This window comes from Sinohyriopsis cumingii, chromosome 5 (assembly GCF_028554795.1).
Source record: "Sinohyriopsis cumingii isolate HCF-2022 chromosome 5, ASM2855479v2, whole genome shotgun sequence".
Taxonomy (NCBI): Eukaryota; Metazoa; Mollusca; class Bivalvia; order Unionida; family Unionidae; genus Sinohyriopsis; species Sinohyriopsis cumingii.
In genome coordinates this window covers 110,048,572-110,076,024 of record NC_142965.1, presented here as the reverse complement: position 1 = coordinate 110,076,024, position 27,453 = coordinate 110,048,572, and the positions used below count along the sequence as shown (strand labels likewise).

The 27,453-nt window shown below is 36.3% G+C and overlaps 1 protein-coding gene across 1 annotated transcript; it reads left to right on the top strand.

The window, feature by feature from the left end:
• The first annotated feature begins 840 nt into the window (after window positions 1-840).
• Window positions 841-6,243, top strand: LOC149799975 (uncharacterized). The gene is made up of 4 exons (XM_089959500.1): window positions 841-1,323; window positions 1,927-1,984; window positions 2,083-2,181; window positions 2,556-6,243. The coding sequence occupies exons 1-4, from the start codon at window positions 1,117-1,119 to the stop codon at window positions 3,005-3,007; spliced, it is 816 nt and encodes a 271-aa protein (XP_089815626.1). The 5' UTR covers window positions 841-1,116; the 3' UTR covers window positions 3,008-6,243.
• The last annotated feature ends 21,210 nt before the right edge of the window (window positions 6,244-27,453 follow it).

Sequence of the window (27,453 nt, the reverse complement as noted above, 5' to 3'; positions counted from 1 at the left end):
GGTTCTGGTTGGAATTCACTACTAGTGAACCAGGACATCATGGAAACACACTAACACTTCACTCCGTGACGTTTGCTCCTATTGATTAGCTCATTAGTTCGGGCCAGGAATATTTCCATGGCGCCAAATTCCAATAATCAAACAAGTAATCACACAAATCTAAGAATTGCTTAAAACGGGGCACTACAACCACGTGCACATACTCTAAATTTACTACAGTATTTACATGTGTCTGCTACAGAGGTAAATATCTAAAAATCTAGATGGTTGAGGGGTGATGAAAAGTATGCTAATTTGTTATAGTACCAGTGAACTTGATTCATGCATAAGGCACATAGTGATTCTTTTAGCCGCCTTGTCACAGGAAAATATTCAAAATAGCTCTTTCCTGTCAAACATGAATGCAAAAAAAAGGGGCTAGTGGCAGTGTTGGTTCAGAATAAACGCCACCAGTTGCATTATGAATTAACCCGATTGCCGCAGTCAAAATCTCACACATATGCCTTCTACAAAAATCATTAGTTTGTTTTTATTTGTATCTTCGGTGTAAAATTAGTCTCATTTTTCTGCATCAGGTCATTGTCGGATGAAAATTCACCAGATAAACTGTCCAGTGAGACCTAAGGTTTAGCCCGCTCAAACCACAAATGCTTGATAGTGTCTCTGATGCACGCTATTTTTCGACTCTCACATAGCGCATATAACTGCTCCGTTCAGCCTTTTAAATATCTCTCAATAGAAACTACCTTTGTTTACTATCTCCAATGTACAACCCAAAATGCGATATGACAACATTCCTCCAGGTAATTTGATTGATTTGTGTTTTCGTTAGACGCGTGTATGCTTGGTAACCACAGCTCAACTTGTGTTTTGTCAACGGAGTCGGTAGAGTCGCTAACAACATTTAAATCTACTCTGTTAAATATAAATTTCGGCAATGTAGAGTGGAAATGTCAGCAGTAGGAGTACACGAATCAAATAGGGATGTAACATAGAGGGTTTATAACTTTATTTCTCATTAGCAGACCTGTTTCTTTCCCATGGAAGGCATACTACCTTATTTGCTATATTCGTAATAATACATTCGTTCTCCTCTATCCAATATTATCAGCAGATATGGCAGCAGTTCAGATAATAATTGGTGGCGTTTTGGTAGTGAATCTTGCCGTGTTGGCAAGTGTATTAGTATTGTTATACACAATGCCAAAGCCACCCCAGCAGCCGACATGCCAACGGCTATGCCTTCCAAGTGAACCGTTTTCCAAGTTATCGGAAATAAGTTGCGGATGCTCACCGAACCGATTCGGTGAATATTTGGCCAAGGTGAGTCTTGTTGTCTGTCTGTCTGTATGTGAAACTATCTTAGATAATCTTGATTTTAAGATTGCCAAGCAATTTATATAGAAATGTTATATATTTTGTATCACGGAGACATAGTAACAAGCTATCAAGGTTTACTTAATCGGAACTAAACATTTTAAATAAACAACAATAATATGCTGTAGCTGTGTAAAGCACTAACGAAATGGAGTGTGGAAGATGAATACATAAACCAGTAGATAACTGTATGCAGTGTCAGATTTAGGCATAAGCTAAACAAACTACAGCTTAGGGTCTTACAGTCTGAACTCACAGTCTGAAGGGGCCTCTTAATTTTATTTTATACAAAATAGGGCCTCTACAGCTTCCCATAGCTTAGGGCCTCGCTGTGTCTAAATTCGGCACTGACTGTATGCATGCAGCGTGTGTGTTCGATATACAGATAGATGCAGGTAAGTAGAAAGTCAGATGGGAACATAGGCTGACCGTGTATCGATAGTTCACAATGTTATATATGGTTGGGAAAGACCTTATTTTACTCCAACACTTTTATAAATAAGTACAAACCTTTATTTACAACTGATAATTGGCAATTTATTTTCACAGGCATACGTATTTGAAACCAGACGTCTTGAGTCGGACGACAAAAAACAAACAAACACAGGTAAACAGCTTACAGATAGTTATTAAAATATAGTTGTTTAAAAAACGAACACAGACGATATAATTAATCTATCGTGCATGTATAATGTTATATTACAGGAATATCTCCTCAGTTGACGGGACTCCTCAGGCCATTTCTTTGGAACATCAAACCCTCTGCTCGAGTTACGGGAAAGAAACAGCAGTCTCCCCGGTCATGTAAGTTTTGCAAATAAATATTCTGTTGAAAACAATCAGAAACAAACTTTATGAATAGTAATACTGATACATCTTTAAACATAATTACTACAATATACATTACGTCATATTTAAGATACATATTACTGGGCAATGACACTTTCATACTATTACAATTTTTATAAGTAAAACGGTAGCATTCTCGCTCTCTCTCTCTCTCTCTCGGATTTTGCCTATTACATTCTTTACGAGCTTAAAGTTGCATATGCTCACTTGTGTAAAATGTCAAGTTTCATCATCGCTTATCTTAGCTTTTAACACAATACATGTACATTGGTTCCCATCCATACATTTCAGGCATACTTATTAAACAATTTTCAATTGATCTGTTCTAGACGACCGCGGTATGAACCCGGTGAGAGAATGGAACCCAAAAGACCACAAAGCATTCATCAGATATGGCATGGAGTACAGACACGGGCGTCTTGTGGTTCCTGCTAGAGGAACATATTTCATCCACTCTTTCCTTGATTTATATGAAACCTGTACGAACGTAACCTTAGCAGATGATGCGACACGTCCGAAACGATATACTGACCATGATCATTCTTCATGTGGTATCAAACACGCGATTTACCGTTTTAATATTTTAAACGGTACAGAAGATGAACTGATTAGAACTGAACATCCATGTGAGGTGTCTCAGAATGGTTATTTTAATATTTACGACAGTTATTTATCAGCTGCTGTCAGTTTGCGTCCAGGAGATGAAATTTATGTAAAAATTTCAGACTTAAATTTGTTAGTGCGTCCAGAATCAAATTATTTTGGCGTATCCATGATTTGAAGGAAGGAACCAATACATCGATAGCCGTACACTATTATTAAATCTCTTTGGTGAAAGCTTATCTGTGTAGTAGTATTCATATTTGATAATATCGATTCCTTAAATAAAAGTTCAAGCTCGTCTGAGGTATCACGGCACATCCACAACGTTTGTACTGGCCAAACTATAACTTGGAACTCCGTAAAAATCCTAGATAGAGAATAAGCCTGGTTCGGGGGTGGGGGTGTTAAGGAATCGATTTACACCCGTGCGCACAAACTGACGCCGTATAGGGACGGGGGCCATTACAACCTGCTTCATATTTGTGACAATCTATTAAAATTGCTCACCATTCCATCGAGCGATGTTGACAGTGAGTACAGAGATCAATATCAGTCTGCTGATCATATCCTTAGCGTAAGGACGAAAGCTTCAGGTTAGCTTTCTGTAGTTTTTGAAAAGTTCAATACATTGTCAAATACGTATTCAGTCTCATTGTCAGCATTCTGCTATACACTTAAAACATTTGCATGTGATAATGTGACATAATAATAATACCGTAATTAATAATAATAATAATTTATTTGATTAATTAAAACAAATCATTTAACAGTCCTCCTTATCTGAAACAATTGAAAGACCAATTTCTTCGGCAGTTTCATCAATATGACTAAACATTAGCTTATAACCTTTCAACATCGTTGCCTGTTTTCATCTTGATCGCATTCTTCATCGTTTCGGGCTAAGTGGTACTGATCTGACAAAGGCTCGTAATTTGAACCTGGACATGTGTTAATCTTCCGTGAAATGCTAAACCAAAGCAAAGCCAGTCATCATCTTCGCCTTAGTTTTACAAACGCACTATTCAGTCATTGACAACACGACGTACAATTTGCACTCACATATATAATTTCTCTCTTTTCGAATAGAAACTGATTTTATGAACCATAGTATTCAAAACTTTGAGGCCAAACTTTGATCTTTAGCCGATTTATTTTAAGACTGGTCGCTAGGCATTATTGAAATAATATAAGAAAAGACAGACCACACATTAATCGATGACTGGCATTATCTATATTTACCATTATTATTTAGATTAAATGCTGTAAAGGATAATAAATTAATTTCGAATCTTGATTTGCATTTTCTACCGATTTCTTTATCCAGCGAGGGTCTGGATCGCTTTGCTTTCTTTTGCTTCGCACCGAAAGTAGAGACGAACCTGTCACAAATAATGCTAATGTTTATATACTATTTTGTTAATAGTTGTAGGGTTTAACGCCATTTTCAGCACACTATACCAATATTAATGGTGGAGGAAGAACCCGGGAAAACACCCGGAAAGAACCAACGACCCACGAGAAGCTACTGACAAGCTTTCTCACATACCCACATTGGCTGAATCCGAGACTCGAACCCACGCAGACAGGTAAGATGGAGAGCGATTTAGACCACTCGCCCACTCGGGGCCCCGATATATATATATATATATATATATATATATATATATATATATATATATATATATATAATGTAACGAGTCTACATCGTCTCAGCTATGCAGACAAACTTCACTTTGGACGACACAGTGGGATAGGTGGATGTTATTCTGCCTCCATGTGTATTATATAATGCGGCCTTGTGATAAAGATAACTATAATATTTCTATTGGAAGAAAAAATATTTAACGTTTGTTTATTAGTCCATGTTTTTTGAATATAACTTATTAGCCTTCTGAAGATTAATACAGACACATGTGTTACACAGCGCATATTCAACCTTCGCACCAACTCCACATCCTGTGCATGCAGCTCGACCTCCACCCTTACGAACTTTAGCAGCATGTATCCAGCAATACCTATTTAGGCATCGTCGCTCACACTGCAATGTTATTCCGAAGAAAATCAAGCACATTGTTTTTTTCTCCAAACATAATACTATGTCATATTATATATATATATATATATATATATATATATATATATATATATATATATATATATATATATAATTTTCTACAACGAGAACTTTACGTACGCGAATTTAGTGCTTGCGCATATTCATGCAAAGTAGCGTTAAACCTCGGACAACCAAACGAGGATTGTTCAATTTGGAATCAAGAACACAGTGGCACCACACGACCTGAAATGATGGAGTCAATAAAAGTGCTGCTGCTGTCCATAGTGCCTTTCATGTCGATCAAACTCAAGACTGGTGTACAACGCCCACCCCCACCCCCATAATGATTGTATTAGAACTGCAACTGTCATCCTGTGACAAAACATATTGGAGGCCCAGGGTGACAAGTTAGTCTGAGGCGATTAAATTTACAGATCACTGATATCTCACCTCTTTCCGTGCGGGATCGACTCTCAGGCTTGGCCGACGCGGGTATGTAAGAAAGATTGCCAATAGCTTGTCGTGGTCTGTGGTTCTTCCCGGGTTTCCAGGTTTCTTTCTCTACCATAAGTACTTGCTGCCATGTATTATAGCCTCTCGTGTGCTGAAAAATAGCGTTAAAACCACAACAACACCACCAGCAACACACTATTTTAAAACACATGTAAATATTGATTTCAGGGAAAGACACTTTTTTCAGTTGTTTTCAGTCTTTGCATTAATGACGTTGAATCCAAGTATAAACGACATTGACACTATCTTGAAATATCCATGGAACGAATATGTTGTATGTTCAAATTGCAGGTACATTTAATCTACCTTGCCAAGAACCAAAATTGTGGATAAATATGTTTTCCGAATTCTGTCAAGACACGTTGTTACCAAGGTATTGGCAATTGGTGCTAGTAGGTGTTTGAAAAATTATAGAACTCATTCTTTTAACAATAAATGTATATAATCTTGGTGTAACTCGCTCGAATTCATTGGAGTCAAATAGAAAACCCGCGATACCTAAATTTGCCTGTTTGAGTAAAGTTTAACGGGAAATATTCGATGAAAATTCAGCCTAAACGGATTCAATCTGGAAAGATTTCACAATCTTGTTCAGTAAGCACAGATGTAGGAAAAATTAGTTCAGATTTATTGAGGATTACTCCTTGAGCATTTAGTTTGCTATCAATTGGAATAAGTTTGTCAATATTTTAAAACTTGAATAACTACAATTTAATTGTTTTGATTGTGTGAAATAATATATGAAAAGACAGACTGCAGATAAATCGATGACTGGCTTTATCTATATTTACCATTGTTATTTAGATTAAATGCTGTAAAGGATAATAAATTAATTTTGAATCTTGCTTTGCATTTTCTACCGATTTCTTTATGTTTTGCTTTGGTTATTTGATCTGTTTTATGTTCTATTTCTTTGTTTGTTTGGTCTTTTTGTCTGTGTTGGGGGTGACAACAATTCTGATTCACTCTATGCAGAGCAAAACCTCGCAATGTCTACAATCACTAAATATAAATCTCCAAACTTGTAAACCACTAAAGTTTACATCAATGAAAATAACCATCTATCCGGTATTATCAAAAGTCACATAAAACTAAACAAAACCTAAGAACAAGAGTTCATAAATAATTAAAACTTTACAAGTAATATAACATGTTCTTGATTGCCCAAAATGTATAACAATATGGTAGCGTAATAATAGAATGAATTTGAAACTAATAATGCATTGTGAGAATGGAAAAGCAAAGTAATGACTATAGTTGTAACGGTAGTCGTCGTAGCAGTGCTAACAGTGATACCGTTGACAAAGACTGTGCTATCTGAGGAGTTAATGTATTGAAACGTAATAGTAATATTAGTAGTAGTGCTAGTAGTAGTAGTAGTAGATTTTGTTGCCTTTGTTGCCTTTTTTTTTATAGTATTATAAGAAGAATAATCTTGATTGTGAACGACAACACATCAAGCTGTCGAAACCGAATACTTAATAGTACTGATAGTATACGGGATAGTAAAAATTAGTGTTGAAGCTTTTAAGATCCTATTATCCAAGTAGCTTCAACCATAATTGCAATAAAACTCAACTAGTTAGCAAAAGGACATTTGGTCTTTGTAATTTGTTGTTGTTGTTGTTGTTGTTGTAGGGTTTAACGCCATTTTTCAGCACAAGATAGGCTATACATGGCGGCCAGTATTAAAGGTGGAGGAAGAACACGGGAAATCCCCGGAAAGAACCACCGACCCTCGAGAAGCTACTGGCAAGCTTTCTCACATACCCATATTGGCTGAATCCGAGACTCGAACCTACACAGACAGAGGTAAGATGGCAGTGATCCGTAACGGAGAGCGCTTTAGACCACTCGGCCACTCGGGGCTCCCCTTGTAATTTGTTAATCAGAGACACGTGACAATTTCGGTATGCATTTTTCTTCCGCTTCGACTTATTATTCAGTCGTAGTAAATTATCCACATTTACAATAAATATTTAGAACAGGAAGTATTTTGTAACACGGAAGTTTCGTTAGAATACGTGTTTAAATATCATCCGATATATTTAACCAAAGTCTACGACGTCGTCATTTTCATTAAAATTGTTTTTACCAAAATTGCGTATCATCTGACAGAGAAGGAAGTCCATTGATGAATAGCATGGAGCCTAGTGAATCTACCAATCTGATTTTTAAAGGAATTTCAAGAATAAGAACGTTCAACAGGAAAACTTATGTGTATTCTTGTATCATTGTATTCACGATAGTCCTATGTACACTGCTTCTAATAATTGCAGCTAAGAAAAATAGAAATGTAAGTGAAGACAACACCGGTCAACTATTAAAGGATTCCCACCTGGAGACAATGGAGACCAACCACTCCAAGCTTCAATACCTGGTCGACATGCTTCCAACATCATTCGCAATGACTCTCCGTGTCTTCCAGAAACAGGCGGAAAACTGGATACTACAGGAAAATCAGGACATACTAGTAGAGTTTAATAGATACAGACGGGAATTACGATTTAGAGAGTGCCATGTAAGTGATAACAATAAAAGTGATGGTGACACGTATAATCTAGGTGATTGCGTGCTGGTCGCTGAAGGTCAGTCAATGTTTCACATTTCTGGGGAAAGCGATTGGAAGTGTTTTCACCACGTGGAATCATTATCTGTTTATTACATTATCCAGCTGGGTTTAAATGCCACACAAACTTACGGTAACTACAACGAAACGTGCCATGGCAGAGAATGGAAAGTTGAAATGGAAAATGGAGATATTTTCTTTTGTGAAAACGCTGGACAGCTGATAACTATTAATCAAAATAACATGAAGGCTGAAGTTATACACTGGACCTCACCGGCAACAGAACAAATTAAAGTTCCGTACAGTTCCAAAAAATGCACCTTTAAGAGTATAGATCTATCAGCTGTGCTAGGTAACAAGAAGGTTCCGCTGATTTTCAAAACCGTTTCTAGAAAGTCCAGGAATCACGTAAAAGATTGTCTTTTCGTCCATGGCTCTGGACGAATTCCTGAAACAGAACCACTGACGGGCTACGAAATTCTCTCTGAATATAAATCTTATTGGGGAAATATTTCTTACTATACACCGCAGTGCAAGACCCGAAAATTCATTAGAATGAATACTGTTGTCCACGGTTGGGACAACTCCACACTTCACGAACAGTTCTGTGAATTTGCCGCTGGAAAAGAGAAGGTAGTATCCGAAAAGATCATATTTAGCCATTCAATGGGAAATCTAATCATAGCAGCGGCTCTTTACAGAAAACTCTGCTCATTCGATATAAATTCGACAGAGTGGTACTCCATTGGGGGACCTTGGAAAGGTTCAAAGGCAGTGGATCAATTCAAAAATTTATGTCCAATTTCTCACAAAATCCTCGTCAAACTTGGACTCTATACATACTGCACGGACGATGGCAAGATGCCAAACACTGCATACGCTAGCATGAGAACCGATTACATATCCCCTACAGGGATCACATTCACAGACATAATCAATGTATCGAAGGGGTTAGTCAAAGGCGTAATGTGTGGAGACTCTCCATTTGGTATAGGGAAGAAATGGAAAATCAGCACTATCCTTGAGTTAGTACAACTGACAACTGGAACTGGCAAATTAAGCGATGGTCTTGTCTCGTTGGACGATTGTTCTGCAGTAGGCGGGATCTTTCTAGAGACATTTGAAAGCCAATTCTACAGGGGTAGTTTTAACCATTTGGAGGAAACATGTATGTATGGGGATGCCACTTGGACAATATTTGGAGATTTTAACAAATTACAGCCTTGCAAATGGATTTCACTACGTTGAGAATACAGAAAACACTTCATACAGATCACTGATTTATATATCGTATGAATGCAGTTAAGACTGAAAGACTGGATTTAGCAATATAATAATGAAAGCTAAAATATTTTAGGCATTTTGTTTGCACACGTAATTTTTGTATAGCTTTTGAGTCTATGCAGATTAATTTATTAAACATGTACATCTAACAATTGTTGAGTGTCCCTCCTCTGCGACATTATTTTTTTAAAAAAGAGATCATTTTCAGATTGTACCGAAAAAAGTGCAAGCTAATCAATGCAATTGTACTAAAGTACATTTACATTTCAAACACATTTTTCTTTTATAAAGATTGAAAATCGATTTGATATTAAATGAATGGCCATAGCGATGCATATCTCATTTACGTGTGATGTGTAATACATTTTCAAGTCATAAAAGTTAAAACTAGATTACACACTGCAGAAATGTCGGTAGCGAAGCGAAAACCTTTAGTGCGCAGCTTGTAACAGGTTTTCAAGCGTCATGGTTACATACATATTTACAAAGAAATGAAATTGAATTCTTTCAATCACAAATGGTAAAATAATTAAATAACGAATCTTAAAAAGTAAATGTGAATAATATTGTATCCTTTGTTTACAACTTTTGTCATTGCACAGAGAAAATGTGCATGAATAAATCAGTAGTTTTATTTTTCATTTAACAATTAAATTATTTTGTTATTCTGTGTCAAATATTATATTTTTAACTATTCTAAATGTTCGTTGCTCAGGCATGGTAAAAGTTTGATTTGAAAATACTTTTTGAATCTATAATAACTAACTTCCATTATTTGCTGAATTTGAAGCTTTCAGAAAATAAACTTTATTTCTACATACTTCAAGACTCAATCAACATATATTGTACACTGGAATCATGTTCTGCTAAAAGAAAGTCCTATTGCAGTTATATCCAGTCAGAATACTTCATTGTTTCTTGTATGGGAAATCAACGTTGGAAGCACTACATTACAGTAATACATCGAATAGCAGAGAAATCCTCAGAAAATGGAGATCTCAGTCATGTGCTGAAACAACTAATATAAATAGTCAGGGTAGTAGTTCTACCCACAAATATATTATGCTATTTTGGAGAATGTTTGTCCATACATTAAATGAAGATAGATTTATAATCATGCATCCTTGCAAGAGAACCTAATTCATCTTTCAGCAGCTACGAAATTTGTTCCAGCCGATAAGTCTTTATTGACGATATTGTTGTAGTTCTGTGGTTAAACGAAATTTCTCACCGCAAGATAGGCTACATATGGCGACCAGTAGCAATGGTGGAGAAACAATCCCCGGTAAGAACCAACGACCCACGGGGAGCTATTAGCAGCTTGTTCATATATCCGAATTGGCCGAGCCCATGATTCGTACGCAGGCGGACAGTGGTGAAATGGCAGTGATCCGTAAAGGCGACCGCTTTAGACAATCCGGGCAGCTTTGGCCCATGACGTTTATGAAGCGTAGCGCCAAATTTCGTTATCAGGCTAACACGATACATTTACATCTCATTAACAAAGTAATGAAATTGCTCTCGAGATTATGCTGGTAAACACAGTCACTACCAACAGCGACCATTTAGCCCAGATTAAGCGTCAATTTGTGTTGACATTATGTTGACGATGTGTTGACAGTGTGTTGACGTTGTGTTGAAAGTGTGTTGACGTTGCAGTTAGTTTTCCGTTGAGTTAAGGATTCGTGTATTATATTCACTGTGCTAAATGTGATGATTCAGGTTATTACGTACCTGTTTTGTGACGTGATATGAAATTATGTGAAACATCCCACCCCCAAACCCCTTCCCCTAGAGTTGAAGTGCATTTACCAAGATTCTGGCAGAACTCAGCTTGTGGTGGATTTATGAGAGAACTGAAATGGTAGCGGTTTAGGTTATGATAATACTTCTGGTGCGGTGCATGTGGGTGTTCAGTAATCGACAGTATAGTTAGAACATGCGCATATTTCCAAGACTTGGGTTTAGAGACTGAAGTAGTACGGATTTTATGAATCCAAGGATTTATATATATATAATGATCTACGTTCTGTGTATCAGAGTCTGTTATATGCAATCGGTCTCTTTCTGACGCAGAATATACCTAATTTAAAACAGAAATAACACCTCGGATCATAAAATTGTTGATAAAAAGTTAAGAGAGTATTAATTATTGTATTTCAAAAAAGACATGACAGGTTCATATTTGGCACAGGTATTCTTTGGAGCAAGTGATTTGTTACATCTCCTCTTACATGTCTTTTGACGCACCACAGACCGACAACAAGAAAACACCCACAAGCACACATTTGATTTTATTTTGATTGTATTAATAAATTTGGAAAAAAATAACATTTCATGATGTTTCTCTCTGAAAACCCGAATGTTAATAAAGCGCACGAAATGCTTTGATTAACGCTGTATCTGTGTTCATCCGTCATTACTGACGTTATGTCTTTTTCTAAACCGACATGTTGAAATTCACAAGATGTGGTTTTATGCAAGGTAAGCAAGTGTTAATGGGACTAATTCTAACTCAATCATCGTTCTCCTGGAAATGAAATGAATAAACGTCTACAACTTAAGCATCATCAATTATTATGTAACGTCAAAATGTTTGATGTAAATATTAATGACTCGATATTAGCTACTCCCTTCGTGAACGTCAAAAGCTCACTTCGTCGGTATCATTTATTTTTGATAGATGGTCACCAGTATTAAGAGTGGAACCTCTTCTCTTTGGTATGTTTCACGAGGAAACCTACAGCATCTGCACCAATTTGTCAAATGAAAGTCCTCTCAGCGGTTATCCTACCACCATCATACGCAGTTATAAAACCAGTCAAACAGCAGGTGTCTTAGATCAGATACGGAATAAAACAGAATGACTTAAGATACTTATATCAATCCTCTGTATACGCCTAAGAAAAGACATCGCCTCAAACAAAGTCCAAACCATTAGCAGTCACAAAAACTAGAATTAAAGACGACAATTTCAGTAGCAATTTGACTCAGACGAGAGAAAGGAATGAAGTAGTTAAAGTCATTGGTGGAAACTTAAGAGTCTCTGGAAAGTTCCAGCTTGCCCTTTCCAGTGGCACTAAAATCTCTCTGAATACAGATTATGATCATTATTGGACGAACAAAGTTATAAACTACACAAATGTGCGTGTTTGTGTGTATGATGTGTGTGTATATGTAGGCATAAAAGAAAAGCACCACGATCTTAATACAAATATACAAATGTACTTTATACATAAAAACACTTAAGGGGCGGGGAATTCATTAAAATGTTGTGAGTGACGTCCCAAAGTCACACAATTCATAAAGGAGGCCTCCAAATAAAGTAGAAGAAATAGAAAAAGAGTTTAAGCTATGCTCCATAGAACATGAGGGATGACCTCTGAAAATTAAGACAGTTTTATGGAGAATTTAAGTGGTTGTTTTGTCATTAAAAGTGTTGATAAATTTACATAATATTTTTAAAAAATAGTTTTTGTTCTGATCAGTAGGAATTAAATGATTTGTCTCTAATCTGTAACTGTTTACTTACTTATACTTTGAAATGAAATCTAACAGGTATGTTCATTTATTTCTTACAGTTTTGCAAAATATATTTTTATCATTATGGTGAAAAACTTTGATAATTAGCCTTATATTCATATATCATCTGAATATTTTGATTCTGGAAAAAAGCAGCATGATAACAGTATAGGAAAATATTTTTAAAGTATTTCTTTAGTACTTATACCTCTAGGTTTGTCACTAAATAATTTATGTACATAAATCCGGATTGACTTTGCCGAATTTTTAGAGTTCCAGCTGATTCTACTTTAAATACATCTAAACATGGACTGATCAAGACAACGTCAGAAGCTTTACTGAGTATAACTTTCGTTGGATGCGCAACTATGTAAACCATTTCACTAAAACGTAAACGAGATAGTAAAAACAAAAACAGAAGAAAATAACAAGCAGGCAAGAACTACATGGCCAGTGATAGCAGCAATAACGAGGACACACCATTCACTTCATTTATTTAAACTATAACGTTCAATGGTTTTGAGTGCAAAGATCCTACAGGCTGTACAATGGTTGTCACAGTTTGCAATCAAAATATGATAAATATCATTTAAAGTACCGAATAACGAATATACATCTATTATTCGTTCCGTTTATGAATATGAAAGTGAAAACAAATCCACTGCTTTTTATACATCTATCGGGATAGCTGAATTTTTATCTACTTGTGCAGCCCAATCTTGAAACATAAGTGATATAAATCTGACACTCAGTAATGGAGATTGTAACTGTACGCAACTGCTTTGTTCTAGTTAATGAATGACACAACACGGATTTCTAAATATCAGTGCCAGGGTTTCTTTGAGTCACGCTGTATAAAATACGAAGAAAGGGCTGCTATATAATTGAATAATTGTAAACCATATTAATTTCCGGGCTTTTCAGCAGTTCTAAATATAGAACACCATCTAAATATATGTACAAGATGTCTCTTCTAAAAGCATAATAAGAATCCCCATAGTTCAGCGAGTTCTACAAATAGACTTTCCGACTGACTGAACAAGATACCTTATGAATAAACGAATCAGAAAAGCACCCGCTATCATTCAATCCCATTACATTCTAAAGAAGGACAGTTTTTCACTAGTCTTCACGTCTTTTGTCGACTAAGCAACAGGGTCATGTGCTCTATTACAAATCTCCAGGGTGTTCTCTTCGATTTGTACAATATGTCTAAGTGGAAGGAAAGTGAATAATTTAACATAAGATACAATATGGGTGTTATGGGAATTGAACATGATGAACTCCCATAAGCTCCTTATTGTACTTACTGCTGAATATTTATATGGTTGTCTGTCCATGAGGTCCAATACCACACCTCCATGATAAAGTCCCAGAGGTCCCACCCATGTTAAAATAGCATAGTGCCCAACAATGACATAAGCGCAGAGGTTTAATTCCCACGGATTAATAAAGTAACCAACTAGTTATTGGAATGTCAGCATTAAAGTAAATTATCAGAGGATCCATGAACCGGTAGTGTTAAATCATATAGAGCCCAATACTGTTCGATTCATGTTAAATTCTAGTAGGGAACAATAACAACCCAGTAGTATTAGTATTCGTATTACCTCAAAGTGCCCCTGCTATGTATTTTTCCCACTGATGTGCACAGATGGGATCCATTATGTAAGATCTGCATACATATTTTAGTGGCATATAAATACCATTGAAGTCCGTGGTGGTTCTTCCCAATATTAAATTATCGATGTGTCTGGTCAATATTCTTGATTATCATAAAAAATAGTTTAATTACACAGAGCGGAAATTTGTGGGCCTATGTACTCAAGTCCGGTGGCTACTACGAAGAGGACTTAATCAGTCCTGTGTATCCATATGCAGAAAATTAGTATATATACAATGGACAACGCATTTTTCACTGCGGCATCAGTCCCGTAAAACACGTGCATCAAACGCTGATGAATGAGACTACACTGTTAAATCGTTCAGACTGATTTCTGAGACGCTATAGATAAAAATAATATATATAATAGATAATTCAATTTTGTATACAATATGGTATTCTTTGTGCGACTAGCATATACAGATGATTATAAGGAGTCAAACAATACTGTTTAGTTGCAGCAGAATAAAATTCATTTTGCACATAGTTATGCGACTCACAGTCTAAAGGTTCGTATTTAGAAAAGAGGCCCAAGTGGGTTGATATTGATCTGCTGTCTGCAACGTATGAAAATGTTAAATGCAGTAGCAGATAAAGTAAAGCATGTAGGAGGGGCGCGCGTGGTAATTGTTGATATAAAAAAAGTTTATATTTGCATAACTGGGAAATATATCTCAGCTATTGGTCAGTTTTTTATGCAGACTTAAAAGACCTACATGACATGTTCATTGATGTGGAATTTGTTTAAATCATATTCAATATTTATTGAACAGTGGCTTGAACATGTTTTATTTTTAGTAAAGGCAGCCATATGTGATGTCGAATCATTTCTAGAAATTGCAGGGGCTTTGCAATATTATGTTCAGCGGGTTTTGACGGAAATAACATGGTATATGGGTTTTACTTACTTGAATACGTGCAAGTGGAACATTATCATTTTACCAAAATATAAAGGCTTCAAAACCATCATTATTTTTGACAAAAGTATGTTAAAGAAAATCTTCAGTTGCTGATAAAAAGAAGTCGTTAAGTGCTTTTTGTTCTAACTTTAGTAATGCCAAGCTATGAGAACTTCTGTCACAACTGGTCATTTTATTTTCCATATTTGGCAAGGACAACCATTACTGATGGTGGATTAACATCATCTGCATCCACTGTAAAGGTCGCAATGACACAATGATTTCTGTCAAACTTAGTCCAATTCTGCTTAGCCTTTTTTTGAAAAGTCATTAACAGGTATATTTGAAGTTTTATTAAAAGCGGCTATTTTGGATGGCGGATGAGCATCATTTGTGCACAATTCAAAGTCATACACGCCAGAATGCATTCATTGACATTCGGTCCAATCCTTTTCAGACTATTTTAAGTAGTATTTGTTGGAATATTCATATTTTAGCAACGTTGGCAGTATTTTATGGCTAGTCAGCATTATTTATACGAATTTCTGACATATTACTTGAGAGCTTTTTTCAATGTGAATCTAATTCTGCCTAGTGGCTTTTGAGAAGATGTTTGAAGGTTGCTATCTTTAAGTAGTCACATTCGAAGGCGGATCGGCATCATTTGTAAGCATTTGAGAGGTTTTTAAGCTAGCATATTTCAGCTACATTTGATTGAAACTGATTACTTATTTTTAAAGAAGAGAATTAAAATAGCAAGTAACACACGACAGACACAGAACCATACATTAAGATCAGTTGACCTTATGCTCAATTAAGCTAACAAATACTGAAAGTAAAAATGTTATAATATAGGACGAACAAAATAAGATACATTTGAAGACAGTTATTATTTTTCAGATATAGGTGAATCGGAAAAAATATAAGCCACAATTTCCTAAAAGCATTTTCCTGACATAAATTTCCAGTAATGTCGAGCAAAGCAACATCGATCTTTATGTTCGCATTAATAGACAAAAAAAAAAAATGTTGTGTTTAGGTGGTCCTAAATGAAATAGGTGCCAATCATAAACCCCCATATCCATCATAATGTTCATCTTGATTATGTTTACTTACTCCTAGGTGGATGGTCAAATGACCATGGTGCTTACACCACAACATTTCTTATTATGTAAAGTTGGTCCTAAGAGCAAATGGTGATAATGGTACCAATCTGAATTCCAATATGGCCACCATTGTACTCATTTTGACACCCATCTTATTGATACGTCTCCAAGTTATATCACCAGAGGACATCTTGTGATGTCTTTTTGGTCTCAGATATAAAAAGTTCCGATTTATGTCCAATTGGAAATATCCGCCTGCATTGATAGTCATATTGACACGGTGGTTTAACCAACACAATTACAGTTATTTATATTTTGTCCTAAATGAAAACAGTCCCAATGATCCATCTGATGGCCCCACCATGTTGGTTAATTTTAAAATGTTGATATCACTTAAAAATGTCGGAGATGGATTTTCGTAAATCCTGCAAATTATATTGGACCTGAAGAGCGGCATTCCCCTCGAAGAACTTTTGTTTAGAAGAAAGTGTGCTCGATAAACGAAAGCAACACAAATGCCACAGAACAGTTATTTGTGAGGCCACTGCATTAATTAGGTCACCTGTTCGAAGTAAACGAAGGCTATTGTAAATTCTATTATGTCAGCATACACGCATAACAACATCATTTGCATTTATACGAGTCTTTACGAAAGAGACTAAAGTCTATTATGCAAGCCAAGGGATATTGAAATATTAGAGCTTGTATTATTTTCTGCTATGTTTCTTTGATACCATAATTTTAAATTGCAACATGTTAATGTAATTGTAACAACGCTATGTGAAGTGTTTACTCACGTTTAATTACTGTTGTATGCAAATCCGCACTGCACCCCAACCATTCCTACTTGCGAGGAGATGGAGTATTTTTGTGTCACATAGTACCCTAGTAATATGCAGTTCATTGAGAGGATTTCCCCCAGGCTAAAACAAAAAAATGGTACACACAACACAAAGCTACATTCAATTATAACCTGAAATTTTAAAATCTTTTTACCCTTGCTCAGGTTTACTGGATAGTATGCACACTTTGAGTAACTAGACACTTTTGGTGCTCTTTCCAGCATATATATATATATATATATATATATATATATATATATATATATATATATATATATATATATATATATATATATATATAGAGAGAGAGAGAGAGAGAGAGAGAGAGAGAGAGAGAGAGATGCGATATTTCTTACAATCAGACACGTGTGTAACGAAGCCCCCCACCTCACCCAAGCAGCTACTTGTTTCGGCTTTGTCTAAGCTGTCAGATTAATTTAATGACTTAACGATGTCATTAGATGACATCTGTGATTGTATTTGAAACGCACTCGTTCGCCTCATGTTTAGTAGTAACAAATAAGCACAGAAAACTGTATAAAAAATTGCTGATAACATTTGTAACTGATGCGTCAGGAGCTGTTTCGATGAAAGTTCACATAATGGTGTATATATTTACTATCAACAAAATTATATAATCCATATACAATTTCTTCTTTATTCATCTGTCACGTGGCAGTACCATATTTACCGTGGTACACGTGTTTTGTATATCCTTTTCGACAAAGAGGAATTGATCTGTTACTTGTTTCTTTGTTGTATAATTCGCCAGTTGATTCATGAATTCGTTATTTATTTTAGCTGATTACACTTTAAAAAAAACTTCTGTGTGTCAGGTCCTATTTCAGGTACACTCCGCAAAATTGGGAAATGGATGTATCATAGATCACTAACTTAAAAATATCAAAACTTTGTCACTGTAGTTAAACCAGATATGTCTGTCAATCCCAATTCATTCAAATTCTTTCATGGATGCCCTTTAGGAAGAGAAAATCTCCCCTCCACAACGAAGGTCTTTGTGACTGACCTTGTATGCAAGATTAACTTACATTTGTAGACCAATATAGTAGTCTCTGTTTCACCTGCACTAATGTAGAAATTGGTATGGATGAGGGACCATCTTGTGCTGACCAACGCACCGATACTAAAAGATGATCAATGTTATCAAACTCAAGAATATAATTTAGGTATACACATGTTATCTCCACTGATTATCATTACAACAAACTGCGATGGAATTTCCTGTGTTTTGTGAGAATATTTTGTCTACAACGACAAACTAATAAATCCGATATAAAGTAGTGGGTTTAATATCTTGAACACGTTTGTAAAATCATTGCAAATCTAATGTAAAAATGCTACCAAAATAATCCGCGTAAATATAACATTGTTGTTCAGAATCTTCCATATGGTTTTGTATTGCAAAAAGGAACAAACGTACCACTAATCAGTATTAAAATAGAAGATTACAATTTACCAGTATTCTTAATAAATTATTTCACATCCCTCGAACAAGCTTGGGGATTGTCATTTCCAAATCATATCTCAATAATTAAATATCTAAAAAGATTCTTAACAAAGATTGATGAAATGTTCATGTTGTTTTTTGTCAAGATATACTCTTTACTTTATCTTAAATGCATAGGTCCTTGATACTTCAATGACTGGTCTTTCAAAATGTGTATTACTTAACGACTGAATATGAGATGGAAGGCTGCAATTCAGAATGGACACCCACCCACCACCTACGCCCAGCAAGTGATTGATACAAAAATATGGTTCGTATTGTAATCTAGACATTAATGGTCAGTGTAGATTTAAAGTAAACATATGAAATACAGTTTTCATTTTGCTCTTTTTGTTTCAAATTTCACAATCGGAGATTTCTCAAACAATAGATTCAAACCCTTTCTTGATTTGTTTACAGTTAAATAAAGTAAGTACCGAACATGTGTTTATAATGTTTGGATTTGGCATGTTTACAAGATGCCCGAATAATTCCACCTGTCAAGTTTGCTTTTCTCTTCAGGTAACAGTTGCAATGCAATAAATTACCATCGTGTCTCTAAATAGTTTAAATCATTTTTTAATACGGCAAATTATCAGTTTGTAACTGAATCACAATTAATTGGCTTATTACTTTGAATACGTGGAACATGATTCGTTCATCTACATTTTCTAAACTCTTTTCGTTGCTCACTGTATGTTTCACGTGTCTTTTGTTTTCTGACATTTATTTCTAATAGAAATCCATGCATCCATATTACAATCAATATGTAAGAACGCACGCAAACGATTCACACGTGTCTACTGACATATGAATATTCTCTGTCAATTATAATGCTCAGAGTGTGGGAAACTTTATGTGTATCATTGAAAGTTCTATTTTCTCTGCTGCTAAAATTATGTAACATTGCATATGTCTCACAAGCAACTGTACTGCGTTATACTTTAAGCTTGAAAGATAATTACTGTATCTTGTGTTAAAACTGGAGAAAAAAATCGGAATTTCTTGTAACAAACAATTAATATTCGATAATGTTTTAAGCAGACCAGACGATATTATCTCCTCTAACGATTTTTTTTTTAAAGTTAAAAGTAATAAAAGTAATCACCAACAGATTCAACAGACTAAAAAGAAATTGCCAATGACTCTTGAGTGAAGATGTCCTATTTCTTGTTATATGGTTAGACTATTTCATACTAAATATTAGCTGAAAATGGTTTACAATGTTCCTCTTCAGTAAAGTTGATATTATGGTTACTCACACGCACTTGATATGCAAGGTGATATTTATATTGCCTTTTTGTTATGGCCCCACTAAAGCACATCCCATACCATTAATGAGAACCTTTGGATTAGACATCGAAACAGGATATCATGAATGTTACCTTTCGTCTTCTTGACATTGCTCTTCATGTATGGTAGTCTGATCACGTACACTCACATTTGCATCATCTGAAATGTGAGATACTCAATATGTATCTAGTCAAATGAGTCAGAATTTACATAGAATTTGGCACAAACGTTATTGTAATTTTTGTAGCGAAAACTGTTCTGTTTTTATGAAGTCTTTTTATTACTTTGATTCCTCTCCTCTGAAATATTTATATTTGTCTTATTTGTTCAGATATTTCCAAAACAAAATTGTGTATTATTGTTTTATAGATTTATTGAATATAGAACCTGCAAGTTGGAAACATCCTTTGTGATCGGTTCCTGATATGTACACCTGCTTGAACTGGTTGCATATAACTATAGCCAATGTGAATCGGTTCTTAGGCATTGTCGAAAGAAGGTAGTCGGTGTAGCACTACTTTAACTAAGATGAAAATAAACAAATGCTACAAAGACATTTATTGCTCTAGCTTTATCCCTCCTAAACCCGTTTAAGATATAAATCAACATGGCTCCAGAGACGAAATTATGCTCATATATTTAAAAGATGTGAACCACGTATCTTATTTTCCTGATAGTAATCCGAACTGAAGTGGTGCTTATGGATCAAACACATATAGTGAAGGTTAATGTAAGTTTGGTTTCGGTGCATTTATTTTAGCTTGCAAATGGGTACGATTTTCATAGCCCAGACAATAGGAGATATTAGACATAATGAATGATGCCAAAGTTCTAGAGCACACCTTTTTGCCCTTTCCATCATAAGTTTAAAGTTCCTTGGGAAAAGGAAAATTTTTAAACTATGAGGGAATTATTTTGCAGCTATACCTATATTGATGCTTTGCATTTTAAAAATTGACAATGGAATAATGTATTAGATTAAAGCTGATTAAAAATCAGTTCTTGGTTGAATTTTTCTTTAAAAATTTGCTAAATATAGAGGCACTTTAAAGTCAGTATTTAAGTACGCTTCAGTGCATTTTCATTGGAAGATGACCATGGCACTTGCTAAAATATTCTTCTTCTTCTTCTTCTTCTTTTTATTATTATTATTATTATTATTATTATTATTAAGTTTAAGAGTACTAGTGGAGCAAAGACCACCTGAAAGTTTAATTTCCGAAGCTATAGCTTCACCTCGTTAGCTGCAAGAACCATACGAAAAACTTAGCGATGCTCTCGCCCACATTATTTTATTGATTAGGAACCTGTCTTGTACTTTTTATGTACAACCTAATCCGCCAGGTATGTATCCACCAAATACTTTTAGAATTACCAGATCGTTAGATTTAGGATATAGCTGCAATCAGACAAATATGTATCAAGAAACGTATCTAATGACAAGTGTGCAACACTAATACTCGGACTGAGACAAAAATTAAAACTACTATACTGTACTATACACTATAATGTACGACATAGGAAAAAACAATATCTATATATCATTTAATACAGATAAGTCACTGGTACTGAGGGCTTACTGAAGGTCATTGAGTTGCATTAGTCTAGTGGAACTTAACCAAAGAAGTATTTCCTACTGAAAGGGACAATGCGGTATTTATCAACTGAGTTCAACACTTTTTGTAATTGTTTCCCGTCAGACTGAGCGTAGCTGCGGCTTCCTCTATCAAAGTGGATATTAAAAGTTCAGACAACCCGACACCATATCTGTTGAGTAGAGCGTGTTTCAAAAACTGCATGCTTCTCAAAAGCCCATACATGAACAAAATAAGTAGCACGTGATATTTTGAAAGTAACCGAATATAGTGCTTGTGTGCACGTATATTCTGCCGTTGCTGCTAGACGATCGGTGCACGAGGACAAGGTTTTTGCCTGTGTGCAATTATGTCTGAATTGAGATTTAACTGTATGCAGGCATTACGAAACAAATAGGTGCGATCCTTGGTGGCATGCTTCTTTTCAAAACTGAATATATATTTGCCTTCACGGTATTAAGTGCACGGGTGATATACTCACACATCTGTTTCTGACCCCGAGAACCATGAAGCAAAAGATGTTCTGAATGGACTTATCCTCTGTATGTTACTACCACGAGCTTTACGCATAACAGCCTGAGCTACGAATCTGCCCTGCCTGTAGACTACAGAAGACTGGACCCCGAAAGGAAAAAGTCAGTTAAAACAAACAACATTACCCTGATATTGCGCAATGACCCACATTAAAGGCAATCAGAATTGCTAATATGATTGGTCAAGAACTTTAGATGTTTCGTGATAAATTACCAAGCTCATGTCTTGTTGCTACGGAGTATTTTAACCAAATCTCAAAGTTGTTTCTCATGTACTTAATCTTATATTTGACCAAGATGTGTGGGAAAAGGTTATTATCCCTAGTTTTGTCTTCGTTTTCTCTTACGCTCCAAAAGAGAATTTATCCGAATTATATACTACATCAAAAACTGTAATTCATACGTCATGATATAACCATATTCGAAGCGTGCAGTCGAAAAAAATGACTTACCACAGTAAATATTTTTTAAAATATCTTGAGAAGAAAAACTGAAAACAGCTTTGAAAAAATATAGTGTGATTCACGAAAGTACCAGTCTTGTCACTTGGTCTCGATATCCAGGTGCTTGCAGTAGTCTGTTGGTGACAACTCACCGGTAGTTATCAAAATTTTCTTTCGAATTATCTTAGCAGCAAATGACGATGTCACAACATAATCGCAACCGATTTCTAGCATATATACATATATATATATATATATATATATATATATATATATATATATATATATATATATATATATATATATACATATCCTTTTGAAATAAACCAAAGAAAATGTTGCAAATATAATTTGGAATATCACTAACAATACCTCGACTTAGAATAAGTTAAAACCAACAAAAGAATCTCCTTCAACGTCTGTCTTTTTGATTACGAATTGATTTCAATTGAAAGTGAAACCAATAAGGTGTAACACAATGAGTTTATTGAAAAATGCAACTGGCTTTGGCTGCCAAGCACTTTATGACGTCAATGTTAATTGAGGAGACATTTTGTAGCAAGTTAGTGGGCATATTAAGTGTGGAGGAGGAAAACAAAGAATGTGTATTGACGACAAAGTGAGTCAAACTGACATTTTAAAATGAACTTGACCTTTCACTCACGGATTGGATAATATAAGCCTGTCTGTTGATTTGTAAGGATCAGTGACCTCAATTACCCTGCAATTGTTTCACATAAGTTTGTATTATATTCCCCTGCATAGGATTCTAACAATATTAAACAAAATGTCTGTTAAAATAAATGTATCTTGTCTCCATAGGGGACTATACTGTTATCCATAGGGGACTATACTGTTATCCATAGGGGACTATACTGTTATCCATAGGGGACTATACTGTTATCCATAGGGGACTATACTGTTAACCCAAGGGCTCGCGTTCATTTCTCCTTGTCATCGTAGGGTTATTTTGTATTTCGTACTTCGTCATGTTTCCATCATGACCTCCTTAATTTTAATTTTAATTCCTCGTTGGAGCAGAGGGCTATTGACGGCATACGATTCCCTGAAAAATGCATATCGAATGTTAGATTTTGCTTGATGACAGAGTTATGTGCACATCATGGTGTCAATATGGCGGTCGTCCTGTTAATCTCACTTGTAATGAAAGTGACATTTTTGAAGTCATAGTCACACATAATACCACTTTTGCTGAATTTGATGGACAATACTCCCCGCCCCCGCCCCCGAAACGAAGCATAAAGGTATTGAAAACCGGTTAGTGTGGGAGTAGAAAAACCGGATTGACCAAACATGTCTTCTTTTGTGTTTCTCGAAGAAACGTTTCTGTGTCAACTTTTTGAAGTTGAACTGTTGCAAATGTGAAATCTGAGTTTAGAAAAATTTATATAATTTTAAAAACTCTTCAGATACTGAGCAGTGTATTTCGAAATGGCTGACCTGTCGTAATATCGATTTCAAAACTAACATATACCATGACTCATCTCTTATGACTCAATGGCGTGAAATGATAGGATATAAGTTAATTTAAACACTGCATAGCTTTTTGGGTTAAATTAAAGTTATGTCTGGATCTATACTGTGCTACTTTGTTCTGGATGGAGAATTGCTGAGGACTTTGAAGTCGCTTGGGTATAATTTTCAGATTCTAGGAGAAGTATTTGAACTAGTAATATGGCTTTGGTTCAGTTATACTCATATAATTGCATATAGCAATCTTTTGAAATCATTCGATATCTTTGTTTGGTTCATTTCTTATTTTTAGTTTACCTTTTGTTGTGTCAAGTGGGGTTGGCAAATACAACACAATGTATTTATACGCTAGACCAATTGCGTTGTCGAAAATTTACATGATTTGTATCTAAGGAAGTTACTCTATTTTATAGCTAATGTTGGTAAATAGTCTTGCTACCTCACTGACTAAAACGTTTGTTATGTATTAACTGTTGGCCTGTCCAGCTATCTCTCATATTTTTCTTTCTGCCTTTGTGCGTGTTTCTTAGTCCGGCGACGTTCTTTTAATATCCGTCAATCGCTTCGTTTGCCTGGTATTCAGTTTATAAGTCTCTGATTGTCATTTCTATTGTAAATGCATGTACCTATGTTCTCTCTCTCAACACACCAACACAGGCATATACAGTAATACCTCGAACATTCGCGAGGTTAGGTTCCAGAACCAGTCGCGGATCAGGAGGAATCGCGAATTTTGGTACAAGTCACTAAAAATGCTAATAAATGCTTATTTCTAGGGTTTAAACCTTAAATATGACCCAAATCATGCTCCCAAAGTACTTTAATTTCATTTAAAAGTTAGCTTAATACATTACCCGTAGAAAGAGAAATAAATGGTTGACGTAAAAATAGAGTACAGTATCGCCTAATGGGTATTTGCCACACTAGCGCATTTACAGTACAGTACATGTATGCTAATATTACCCCAATACTAATTCACTGGCTGCCGTTTTCTTTTGCACTCACAGTAAGGTAAAACCAAGTAACGAATGGGACTGTAAACTTAATGACTGACGTTTTCTTTGTCATTGTCAGGAAGGTGAACTAGGTAAACTTCATATGTCACAGAAGTCATATAACGAAGGTACAATTCAATAAAATAAAGAAAACATGTACGTAGAGGGTACCAATGAAAATTTCGCGAATCCGTGAATTCGCGAATCCAGAAACGCGAATGCACGAGGTATTACTGTATATATATATATATATATATATATATATATATATATATATATATATATATATATTCCCGAATCACTCTTATGCAAATAGGAAAGCAAGTATTTAGGTATTGGTGACTGTCTGTCGGATGGTATATTATTGAGAGTAGGTAGTTTGTTTGTTCTGTGTGTTTTAAGGACACTTTGAACATATATTATTTATATCATGCCAAGTAAATGATAGTAAGTGCCTTTCCCAACGAGGCAGCTGACCCGTGTCGGTCCAGGTGGGTATTGAACCCGCAAATTATTAGCTTTCTATCACTGTGCCAGCTGAGCTATCAGCAACTAAACAGTTAAGAATTCCCTTTTTGACTAGACTTATAGTTAAACCTTGGTCTCAAGAACCATTACTTTATAAACCACTACACAAAATACCGAATCGTTATGTTAGTTACACAATCAGTTCCTTTTCTTTAATAGCAAACATTGTCATAAAGTGTCCACCGTCGATTTAACGAGTATCTTTGTGATAGGGAGCCGTGGTGTCTCAGAGCTAAGGATGCTGGACTCACGACCGAAAGGGTGCCGGTTCGAATTCAACAGTCGAAGGAACTTGGGTCAGCCGGTCTCTTTGGGCAAAGCACTTTAATTGCCTCGGCACCAAAATAACCTGCTTGTGTTGCTGTGACGTAAAACAACAAGCTTGTTGGCATCCGTTAGTCTCGAGAGACCATGGAACTGCGCCCATGAGAGATGTCCCGGTTGGTGGTTGTGCAGGGTCTGCTGTATCTAAGTAGTCCAATTCGGGAGTGGCAGTCCCTGCTGCACTTGCTGCACTTGAAGGTTGTGTCAGGTGTTCGTTGGAGCTGCTTCTTCTTCCTCTGTGATCGTCTTTTATCAGCTAGCAAGCGTTGCTTGTCCTCTCCGGCTTTCAGACCAGTGATCAGAGCATGTCGCCAGCTTGATCTGTCTAGAGCGCGCTCTTCCCAGGTGTTGATATCGATATCAAGGGCTTTCATGTCATGCTTACAGACATCCTTAAAGCGGAGATGTAGCCGTCCGATTGACCTTTTGCCAGAGGCGAGTTCCGAATAAAGAATGTCTTTGGGGATCCGTCCGTCATCCATCCGACGTACATGGCCCAGCCATCTGATGCTGCGTTGGCGGAGGAGTGTGATCATGCTGAGAATCTTGGCACGCTTGAGCACCTCGTTGTTTGCTGCTCGATCGCTCCAGGTGATCCCGAGTATGCGTCGGAGGCATCGCATGTGAAAGGCGCTCAGTCTTTTCTCTTGTGAGGCGTACAGAATCCAGGTTTCACTGGCGTACATTTGAGTGCTTAGCACGCATGCACGGTACACGGTGATCTTAGTGTTCATGGTCAGCATGCTGTTGTTCCACACTCTCTGCGACAACCTGGAGAGAGTTGTTGATGCCTTTCCGATCCGCTTGTTGAGCTCAGCATCGAGCGAGAGGTTGATGGTGATGGTAGAGCCGAGGTACATGAACTGACTCACCACCTCAAGTTCGTAGTTGTTGATAATGATGCTTGAGGGGTCCGCGTCCTGAACCATCACGTTTGTTTTCTTTAGGCTTATGGTTAACCCAAACTCATCGCATGCTTTAGCAAAGCGGGCCATCAGGCGCTGAAGCTCAGCTTCTGTGTGGGTGGCTAAAGCAGCATCGTCTGCGAAGAGCATGTCCCTAATGGTTACTTCACGCACTTTGCTCTTTGCCTTCAGTCGTGCCAGGTTGAACAGTCTGCCGTCTGATCGTGTGTGCAGGTAAATCCCTTCTGTGGACGTCCCAAAGGCATGCTTTAGCAGGACTGCGAAGAAGATGGCGAAGAGCGTGGGGGCAAGGACACAGCCCTGTCTAACTCCACTGCGGATGTCAAAGGGGTCGGATGTTGAGCCATCGTACTGCACTGTGACTTTCATGTCATCGTGGAAAGACTGGATCATGCTTAGCAGCCTTGGAAGGCTACCAATTTTCGCCAGGATTGTGAAGAGTCCGTCTCTGCTGACCAGATCGAATGCCTTGGTGAGGTCTAAAAAGGCCAGGAAGAGGGGTCTGTGTTGTTCTCTGCATTTTTCCTGCAGT

Bases quoted from the DNA above. Each gene is read 5' to 3' on its own strand.
- LOC149799975 (XM_089959500.1), top strand. From the start codon at position 1,117: ATGGCAGCAGTTCAGATAATAATTGGTGGCGTTTTGGTAGTGAATCTT. The intron at 1,324-1,926 runs GTGAGTCTTGTT...TTATTTTCACAG, and splicing joins TCGGTGAATATTTGGCCAAG to GCATACGTATTTGAAACCAG. The intron at 2,182-2,555 runs GTAAGTTTTGCA...GATCTGTTCTAG, and splicing joins ACAGCAGTCTCCCCGGTCAT to ACGACCGCGGTATGAACCCG.